Source organism: Sorex araneus, chromosome 4, assembly GCF_027595985.1.
Source record: "Sorex araneus isolate mSorAra2 chromosome 4, mSorAra2.pri, whole genome shotgun sequence".
Lineage (NCBI taxonomy): Eukaryota > Metazoa > Chordata > Mammalia > Eulipotyphla > Soricidae > Sorex > Sorex araneus.
Window position 1 is genome coordinate 213,307,512 of NC_073305.1, and position 10,000 is coordinate 213,317,511.

Genomic DNA, 10,000 nt, shown 5'->3' on the forward strand with positions numbered 1-10,000 from the left:
ACATTGCATGAGGGAAAAACAAGCACGAAAATGTGCGAATCTGTAACTGTACCCTCCCTGTGACTCACTAATTAAAAAATAAATTAAAAAAAAAAAAAAAGAAGCGGGCGTCGGTGGACTCTGGCTGGGCCAGTGTTCCCCGGCCCGGGCCCCTGTCCAGGGAGCATGGATGTGTCTCTTCTGGTCACTGTCCCTTTCTGGTTCTCTGAGGCCTGCTTGGCCCTGCCCCAGCACCCCCCTGCCCCCCACCCCCCCACCTCCATCCAGTGAAAATAAACCTGGAGAGAATTTCATCTCCCTGACTTTTTTTTTTTTTTTTTTGCTTTTTGGGTCACACCTGGCAATGCACAGGGGTTACTCCTGGCTCTGCACTCAGGAATCTCCCCTGGCGGTGCTCAGAGGACCATATGGGATGCTGGGAATCGAACCCGGGTCAGTCGAGTGCAAGGCAAACGCCCTACCCGCTGTGCTATCACTCCAGCCCCTCATCTCCCTGACTTTGAAGCACCTTAACATTTGGGCTTCCTGGAGCCCCCGAGCTCCTTCTCCCCCGACTTCACGTGTGCAGGCACGTGCCCGAGTTTCCTCAGTCCCGATGACTCTCTTGATTCCGGGGCGGGTGAGGTTGCTCAGAGGCCTGGAACACGTGTCTGGCAACCTGGAGGCCTCAAGTTGGGTCCCAGGCACCACCCATTGTCAGGGGTCATCCTTGTGCCCCCCACCTCCGGCACTGCTGGGGAGCCCCCTCTGTCCCGGAAAAAAAAAAAGTTTGGGGGCTGGAGTGATAGTACAGAGGGTAGGATGCTTGCCTTGCTCACGGCCAACCTGGGTTCGATCCCTCGGTTCTCTCTCCCAAGCCCAGCCGGGATGATTCCTGAGCACAGAGCCAGGAGTCAGTCCTGAGTAACTCCTGGCTCTGAGTCTCCGGGCTGTGAACAGACAGTGTGTTGATTCCAGCTTGTCTGAAGCACAGAATGAACCCTGTCCTTCTCAGACTACTTTCAGAAGGATTTTAGAATGTTTTTTCTTCTGGGCCATGGAGTGATAGCACAGCAGGCAGGATGCTTGCCTGGCACACGGCTGACCCAGATTTGACCCCCGTCCCCCCATACGATCCCCTGAGCCCCACTAGGAGTGATCCCTGAGCACAGAGCCTGGGGTAAGCCCTGAGCACAAGCAGATGTGGCCCCCTAAACACAAACAAAAATATTGCAAAATGCAAACAGATGAAGAAAAAAAAAATCAGAAAGTTCGGGTCCTGGTTCGGAGGTGCCAGACTGTTGAGGTTCCGAACTTGGCTGAACAGGTGAGTAGAAAGTGTTGAATTTTGGGGCTGGAACCATAGCACAGTAGGTAGGGCGTTTGCCCTGCACGCAGCCGACCTGAGTTCGATCCCCAGCATCCCATATGGTCCCTTGAGCACCCTCAGGAGTGATTCCTGAGTGCAGAGCCAGGACTAAGCCCTTAGCATCGCTGGGTATGACCCGAAAAGCCAAAAAAAAAAAAAAAAAGAAGGAAAAAGAAAAAAACCAAAACAGAACAAAACAAAAAAACCAACAAAACAAAACAAAACAAAAAACCCAAAACAGAAAGTCTTGCATTTTGGCCAGGATTTGGCTCTGTGGTAGGGTACATGCCTGGGGATGTGGAGCACCCGGGTCTCATCCCTGGAAAAGCCCCTCACCTCCCAGCCTGCCCCCACCCCACACCCCTCAAACAAAGGAAAATGAAAAGAAAGCACTTATCTATTCACTTGACTGAAAAAGCAGCCTTTACATCTTGAATCTCATGTTTCCCAGAACTGAGATTGCCGGGTGGGGATGGACATGTCCACCGTGCCAACGACGGAAGGGAACGCCCTGTGAAATGGGCAGAGTCAGGACAAAGGCCAGCGCTGGAGAGATAGTACAGGGGTCAAGGCGCTTCCCTGCCATGTGGCTGACCCCGGTTTGACCCCCAGAACTCAAGTACCTCTGCGAATGATCCATGAGAGCACAGAGCCAGGAGTAGCCCCTGAGCACTACTGATGCGATCTCACTCCCTACCCCCAGCGCCCTCTGGAAAAATAGCTCAGGGACTCGGTCTTGCAGCTAATGAGGCATGTGGGCATCTAAGGCCAGGCTTGCGTGCCCTGTTTCTTCTGAAATGTTATTTGATTAAAGCTCCATGATTGGGGGCTGGAGCGATAGCACAGCGGGGAGGGCGTTTGCCTTGCATGCGGCCGACCCGGGTTCGATTCCCAGCATCCCATAGGGTCCCCTGAGCACCACCAGGAATAATTCCTGAGTGCAGAGCCAGGAGTGACCCCTGTGCATCGCCGGGTATGACCCAAAAAGCAAAAAAAAAAAAAAGAAAGAAAAGAAAAGCACTATGATTTACAAAGTTATTCCTAGTTGAATTTTGCCCGTTTTTTTTTTTTTTTAATGCCCTCACCCAGGGGAAATCCGCTTGGAGCTCTCCACACCCTATAAATATCCCTCAGGGGAGAGATCTGCTAGGAGATAAAGCCACACCTTTCAGTGAAGTTTGGGTGATACACAGCAGCCTTATCCACGATAAGGCTGAGTTACTTTGCCGGTATTAGATTTTTTTTTTTTAACTATTCAAACTAAATAGGCTTGACAGGGCTAGAGAAACTGAATCACTGTTTGTCTTTGTGGAAGACGGTTGAGCCACGCTCAGGATTGAATCAGCCGAATTCCTGCCCAGGCCCCAGGTGACCTGTGTCGCAGTCAGATGGGTATCAGCCTGCCCAGTCAAAGGTCTCATGTTGTTGGGCACGCTTTTTGTGCTTTTTGTTTGTTTGTTGCTTGGGGGCCACACCTATCTGTGCTCAGGGCTTACTCCTGGCTCTGCGCTCAGGAATCACCCCTGGTGGTGCTCAGGGGACCCTGTGGGATGCCAGGGATCAAACCCGGGTCGGCCACGCGCAAGGCAAACACCTGACACATTGTACTGTCTCGTCAGCCCATTTGTGATTTTGTCCTTTAGTTAATTTTTACAGTTGAGGCAGCATTAGTTTACAAGAGTATCCACGTTGAGAGCGCTGTGATACCACCCCACACCCGCCACCCAAATGCCACTGTCCTGCCACCCCGTCCACTAGACCCTCTCAGCCCATGCCCCGACCCCGCCAGCCTCAGTCCTGTGGTCGGAGTCAAAGGGGGTGTGTGTTCTTGTCTGTCTGTGCTTTGTCTCTTTTCCTTTGGGGAGGAGGCACACCCTAGCATGCTCAGGGATAACTCCTGGCGTCGCACTCAGGAATCACTCTTGGTGGGCTTGGGAGACCATATGGAATGGCAGGAATCGAACCCGGGCAGCTGCGTGTAAGTAGCGCGCTACCCACTGTACTATCTTTCTGGCCCCCAAGTGCTTTGTTACTTTGTTACTTTATAGCCTCCAGCTGGCCTCCTCCAGTATCTGTCTCCATCTGACCTGCTCCACTGAGCACCACCCCCTCCAGTGCCATACCCCCACCCCCCCACCCCCGTCCCAACAGGCGCAAATGAATGGGGTCGCACTGTATCCTGAGGTCACCCGTCTCCACTCCTGGTCACTGTGCGTTTTTGGGTTGTTTCCAGATCTCACTGCTAGCAGTTACCCTGCTGTGAGCACGGGGTGGTTTTGCGGCTTCGGTGGTCTGTGGGCCCCACCTTCTGGTGCCGGAGACTGTGGAATCTTCTGTTTCTAGTTTCTTTTCCTCTGAGAAATTAATTCAGATAACATAAGAATACGACCGGAGGGACTGGAGCGATAGCACAGCGGGTAGGGCGTTTGCCTTGCACTCGGCTGACCCGGGTTCAAATCCCAACATCCCATAGGGTCCCCTGAGCACCGCCAGGGGTGATTCCTGAGTGCATGAGCCAGGAGTGACCCCTGTGCATTGCTGGGTGTGACCCAAAAAGCCAAAAAAAAAAAAAAATACGACTGGAGCCAGAGAGAGTACAGAGGGTTTGGCATTTATCTTGAATGTGGCCAATCCGGGTTCCATCCCCGGCATCTCAGAGGGTTCCCTGAGCACTGCCAGGAGTGATCCCTGAGTGCAGAGTGGGGAGAGACAGAGGGTTGGGTGTTTGCCTTGCACGTGGCCAACCCGGGTTGGATCCTGGCATCCCATAGGGTCCCCCTGAGCACCTCTGAGTGTGGCCCAATCCCACGCCCAAACCCAAGGAAGCAAACTGGTATCATGAGTATCTCCCCCACCAGGAATAAACCCAGGTCAGCTGTGTGCAAGGCAAGCGTCTACCTGCTGTACTATCTCCCTGATCCACCTTTCTTATTATTACTATTATTACCATTGGTCACTGTCACTGTCATCCCATTGCTCATCGATTTGTTCGAGTGGGCACCAGTAATGTCTCTCATTGAGAGACTTATTGTTACTGTTTTTGGCATATCCAATACGCACGGGGAGCTTGCCAGGCTCTGCCGAGCGGGCTCGATACTCTCAGTAGCTTGCCGGGCTCTCCGAGAGGGGCGGAGGAATCGAACTCGGGTCCGCCGCGTGAAAGGCGAACGCCCAACCGCTGTGCTATTGCTCCATTATTACCATTATTGATATCTTTTTTTTGGGGGGGTGTGATACCCAGATGGGAACCCTCTGCTTAGGGTCTAACGTTCTGGGTAACGCTCTGCTCTAGCTGTGTTTGCCTCTTACAGGCTGACCACTAACGACCCCTCAGGCACCGTCAGCTTCCCTTGGGGCTCTCTGAAGTGGCCTGTGTCTCGCAGTCAGCGTATTCGTCCTCGATAGAGTCTGTTGCGCCTTCATTCCTTATTTTGGCCAAATCAGACTCCGTGTATGGGAACCTTAACTAACCCCTGTCCTATCTCTCAGCCCCCAGCTGTGTATTATTTTTTCCTTTGTGTGTGTGTGTTCGTGTGTGTGTAAGGGGGGGGTGCACACCTGGCACTTCTCCAGGCTCACTCCTGACTCTGCTCAAGGATCACCCCTGGTGGGGCTCGGGGACCCTGGCTGATGAAGGGAACCAAACCCAGGTCAGCTGTGTGCAAGGCAAGCGTCTACCCGCCGTACTATCTCCCTGACCCATGTTTATTCTTATTACTATTATTACCATTCCTGCCCATGTTACTGGTGCCTGCTCAAGCCAATCGATGAGCAATGGGATAACAGTGACAGTGACATTATTACCATTATTGATAGTTTTTTAGGGAGGGGTGTCTTATTTCTTAGGAGTATTCTGGAATGTTAATGAGTTTGGGGTTTCATGTTAGGAGTTTCGCCAGTGGTTGGTACCCAGGTTGGGGAACCCTCTGCTTGGGGTCTAACATTCTGGGTAACGCTCTGGCCTGGCTGTGTTTGCCTCTCACAGGCTGACCACGTGCTCCTCTCGGGGGCCTCCGGGGTGGTCCTGGGGACTCGGGGGTGTTCCATGACGCCGGAGTGTGGGTTCCCAGCGGTGACTTCCCCGGGCTGACCGGCCTCTCTCCCGTCCCAGGGCTTCCTTGAGGACACCAGCCTCTTCTATGGGCACTACACCATCGACGGGGTGAGGTTCCAGACCTTCACCTACGACCTGTCGCTGGCTTATTTGTTAAGCACAGTTGCTTACCTGGGCCTGAGCCTTATTTGGATCGTGAAAAGGTAGCGTGTGCTCTCTCATGCTCTTCCAGTGGCCGGAGTCTGGGGGAGCGTCGGGCCCCTGGGGGACGGGGCCCCAGCCACGGGCAGATTCCGGGCCGGGCTGTGTGTGTCGGAGGCTGCCCAGACCTGAAGCAAATGGAGGCTGATGGAGAGCAAGTGTCCACCCAGCTGCCGCTGACCGCACCAGCGATGTCCCCGCCTTGCCTTCCAGCCCGGGTGCAGGCTGGCCGGGTCTCTGTTGGCTAACGATGGCAGAAACCAACTCGGGTCTGAAGGATGAGGACAGGGCGTTCGGCATCCCCCCGGCACGCGACTAGCCTGTTTGATCCCCAGCCCCGCATATGGTCCCCCGAGCACAGAGCCAGGAGTAGTCCCGGAGCACTGCCGAGTGTGCCCCAAACCTGGCTTTGACTCACTGGGACCCGGGAGTGAAGGAAATAAGAGAGACAGACTGGAAGGGGGAGCCAGTTTCGGATGGGGCAGTGGGGAAGCCATCGAGGGGATTTGGGAACTGAAACCTGAGTGGTCCAGAAGAGATAAGCGGGAACTCTGTGTGCAGAGACCCGGGGACAGGAATGGGTATGTGGGTGTGTGGGTGTGCGTGTGTGTGTGTGTGTGTGTGTGTGTGCACGCGCGCGCGTGTGTGTGCATGTGTGTGTGTGTGTGTGTGTGTGTGTGTGTGTATGTGAAACCTGGCAGACGCGGTGAGGTGGATGAGTGATCCAGAAGAGATAAGCGGGAAGCGGGAACTCTGCGCGCGCGCGCGTGTGTGTGTGTGTGTGTGTGTGTGTGTGTGTGTGTGTGAAAACTGGCAGACGTGGTGAGGTGGATAAGTGATCCAGAAGAGATAAGCGGGAAGCGGGAACTCTGTGCTTGTGTGTGTGTGTGTGTGTGTGTGTGTGAAAACTGGCAGACGTGGTGAGATGGATGAGTGATCCAGAAGAGATAAGTGGGAGGCGGGAACTGTCTGTGTGTGTGTGTATGTGTGTGTGTGTGTGTGTGTGTGTGTGTGTGTGTGTGTGAGAAACCTGGCAGATGCGGTGAGGTGGATGAGTGATCCAGAAGAGATAAGCGGGAACACTGTGCTAAGACCAGGGACAGGAATGTGTTGGATACCAACCGTAAGTGCTTTAGGCTTTATCAGTGAATTGCCCCTTTCCCCCTCCCAGAGAAGCTCACCATGCCCTTACTAACATCCTGAATTTAGCCAAAGTCTATCTCCAACCTCCCCTTTGTGTTGGATATTAACCCTAAGTGCTTTAGGCTTTATCAGTGTATTGTCTCCTTTCCTCCTAGAGGAATTTATATTGCCCTTGCTAGCATCCCTAACTTAGTTAAAGTTTATTTGTAATCTTTCCCTTGTATTTTACCTCGCATTGTGTGTGTGTGTGTGTGTGTGTGTGTGTGTATGTGTGTAAGTGGGGAAAGCCATAGGAGTTCCAGCCGTGCGCCCTCCCGGGAGGCAAGCTAGTACCATGAAGAACCCCTAGGCTGTATCAAGGAAGGGTTGTATATATGTGTGTGTGTGTGTGTATGTGTGTGTGTGTGTGTGTGTGTGTGTGTGTGTGTGTGAGGCAAGCTAGTACCATGAAGAACCCCTAGGCTGTATCAAGGAAGGGTTGTATGTGTGTGTGTGTGTGTATGGCAAGCTAGTACCATGAAGAACCCCTAGGCTGTATGAAGGAAGGTGTGTATGTGTATAAAGCCATAAAGCCATAGGAGTTGTATGTGTGTGTGTGTATGTGTGTATAAAGTCATAGGAGTTCCAGCCATGTGCCCTCCCGGGAGGCAAGCTGGCACTATGCAGCACCCCTGGGCTATAGCAAGCTGGTACCATGCAGCACCCCTGGGCTGTAGCAAGGAATCAGGCTCTCTGCTCAGAGGGGAAGGTGTTGCTGAGACACCTCTTTAGCTAGCCCCTGTTTCTGGAACGATCCAGAACCTGACCCTGTCCTCGGGCGGGACACAGCAGCCACACGTGGCTTATTTCTTTTAGCCAGAGCCCACACAGGGCCTGTGTCGGACGGGGCGTTCCTCTAAGGAAAGTGTCTGTCTGGGCGTGGGGCAGGTCCGTGGAAGGGTTCAAAATCAACCTGATCCGGAGCGAGGAGTATTTCCAGAGCTACTGCAACAAGGTCTTCGCGGGCTGGGACTTCTGCATCACCAACCGCAGCATGGCCGAGCTGAAGCACAGCAGCCTGCGCTACGAGCTCAGGGTGAGTCTCGAGCGGGGCTGGCCGGGAGGCGGGGGCGCCCATGCGGGGCGTCTGCAGCGAGGAGCCGGCCTCGGAGCGGGAGGATCAGGGAGAGACCTGCCCCGGGAGAAACAGCCTTGTCAGAGCTGGAGAGGGGAGAAAGGGAGCAGAAGCCGGACATGGTCACATTGAAGGGCCTGGCGTAGGGGCCAGAGCCACAGCACAGCGGGGGGGGGGGGGCGTTGGCCTTGCACGCGGCCGACCCAGGTTCGATCCCCGGTATCCCATAGGGTGCCCCCAACATTGCCAGGAGTGATTCCTCAGTGCAGGGCCAGGAGTCACCCTTGAGCATCGCCAAGTGTAACTCCCTTTATCTCTTCCCCCCAAATTATCCTGGTTTACAGGAATAACACACACCGCCTTCAAATAATTTCACGGGGCAAGAGAATGAGTAATAAGGAGGCCAGAGCGTGAGTGATAAGGTGTTCACTCACCCTGCATCTGCTGTCCCCAATTCAATCCCTGGCACAGTGTGGTGACCCCCCGCCCTGCCCCAAGCACAGAGCTGAGAGTAGCCCCTGAGCACTGTCAAGTGTGACCAGTGTAGGATGATATTGCTTTGTCCTTTCCACCCTTGCCACAAGGAGCTTAGCTTTATCCGGGTAACACCCATCAAGGTGCTCCCGAGTCACTCCCGTTCCTTTGTCTATCTGTAACCGCTTCTCTATGCTCTCTTCCCCAACCAGTTAATCAGCTTTTCCCCCTAATGAAACTGTTAATTTGTAAGGTCAGAGCTTTCTAAGACACTGAACTTATATTGTGAGCTAATATTGCCTTTCTCCTCTCCTTGTGTCTTTTGAGTAGTTTACTTTAAAGCTCTGTCCCTTTTGTTTAGACACAAAAAGACAGTATTATGCTTTTGTAACTTGGGATTTAATTGGCTTCGAATATTATTCATTCCTGGGCATCTGCTCTCTCAACGTAAGCCTCAGTTGCCCTCAGTTCCTAGCACCCCAAAATCAGGGTCCCGACGAGGGATGGGACAGACCCTGCTTTGTCCTTTCGACCAGGGCCACCTCCGTCCCCAACAATAACATCAGGAAGATATCTTGACAAACTAATTCCGGTTCTGCCCTGGCTGGGCCCCTTCAGTAACCAGCGAGGCGACGGGGGTCCTCTGGGGAGGGATTTGTGGGTCAGACGGTTTGAGGAGAGGTGAACGGAGCGGGTGCAGTGGACCCTGACTCCTGAATCTTCCTCCCCCTCACCACACCTGCTTTGCTCTGATCCCCAGGCCGATCTGGAGGAAGAACGAATACGGCAGAAAATTGCAGAAAGGACCTCTGAAGAGAAGCTCAGGATCTACTCCCTGCGGTTCTTCCTGAACGCCTTCGTGCTGGCCCTCCTGGCCGCCTGCTTCTACGCCATCTACCAGGCCACTGTGTTCTCGCAAGAGCACATGAACAAAGTGAGTCTGGGCCCAGGACCTAGTTCCGGGGCCGAGGTACTTGCTTTGCAGGCTGCGGACCCTGCTTTCATCCTTGGCACTCCCGGGGGTGGTCATTCCCCACGCCCATCCCCCTCAGGAGTGATCCCTGAGCACAGCCAGGAGTAAGCCCTGAGCGTTGCCAGCTGTGGCTCCCAAAACATTTTTTTTTTTAATTTTTATTTTTTGAATCACTGTGAGAACAGTTACAAGGCTTTCCAGTTTAAGTCTCGGTCATACAATGATCAAACACCCATCCCTTCACCAGTGCACATGTTCCACCACCAAGAACCCCAGTATACCCCCCATCCCACCCCTCCCCCTGCCTATGTGGCAGATGATTTTCACTTTACTCTCTCTCCACTTTGATCACATTCAATACTTCGACAAAAGACCCACCATTATTATTTGGAATTTTCCCCAACAATCAGACCTGCCTAAAAGGCATCACTAGAAAATTTGTTTTCTATTGCTGATTCTGAAGAGCATATGATGTCATGCAGCCACAAAGTGGCCGCACGATTTTGGATTTCTGATATTTTAGCAATAAGTCTGGAGGGATTTCTGCCAAAAGCCGCTGGGTTCCGAGATTGGTTTGTGTGCCTCTGGGAATCATGGCCGTTCAGGAGCCAGGAGCTGTTTGTGGGCAGCAACTCGGGGCCTCTTCGGGGCGGGGAGAGGGGCCGGTTCCACCCCCCATCCCTTGAGGCCCCA

At 53.5% G+C, this 10,000-nt stretch overlaps 1 protein-coding gene across 1 annotated transcript in view; it reads left to right on the forward strand.

Moving 5' to 3' along the window:
• The window catches only part of TMC7 (transmembrane channel like 7), a 34,104-nt gene that overhangs the window by 9,398 nt on the left and 14,706 nt on the right, over positions 1-10,000 (forward strand). The window contains exons 5-7 of the mRNA XM_004604310.2: positions 5,460-5,605; positions 7,674-7,821; positions 9,095-9,268. Coding sequence (XP_004604367.2) covers positions 5,460-5,605; positions 7,674-7,821; positions 9,095-9,268 — 468 coding nt within the window. The remainder of the gene's footprint in view (positions 1-5,459; positions 5,606-7,673; positions 7,822-9,094; positions 9,269-10,000) is intronic.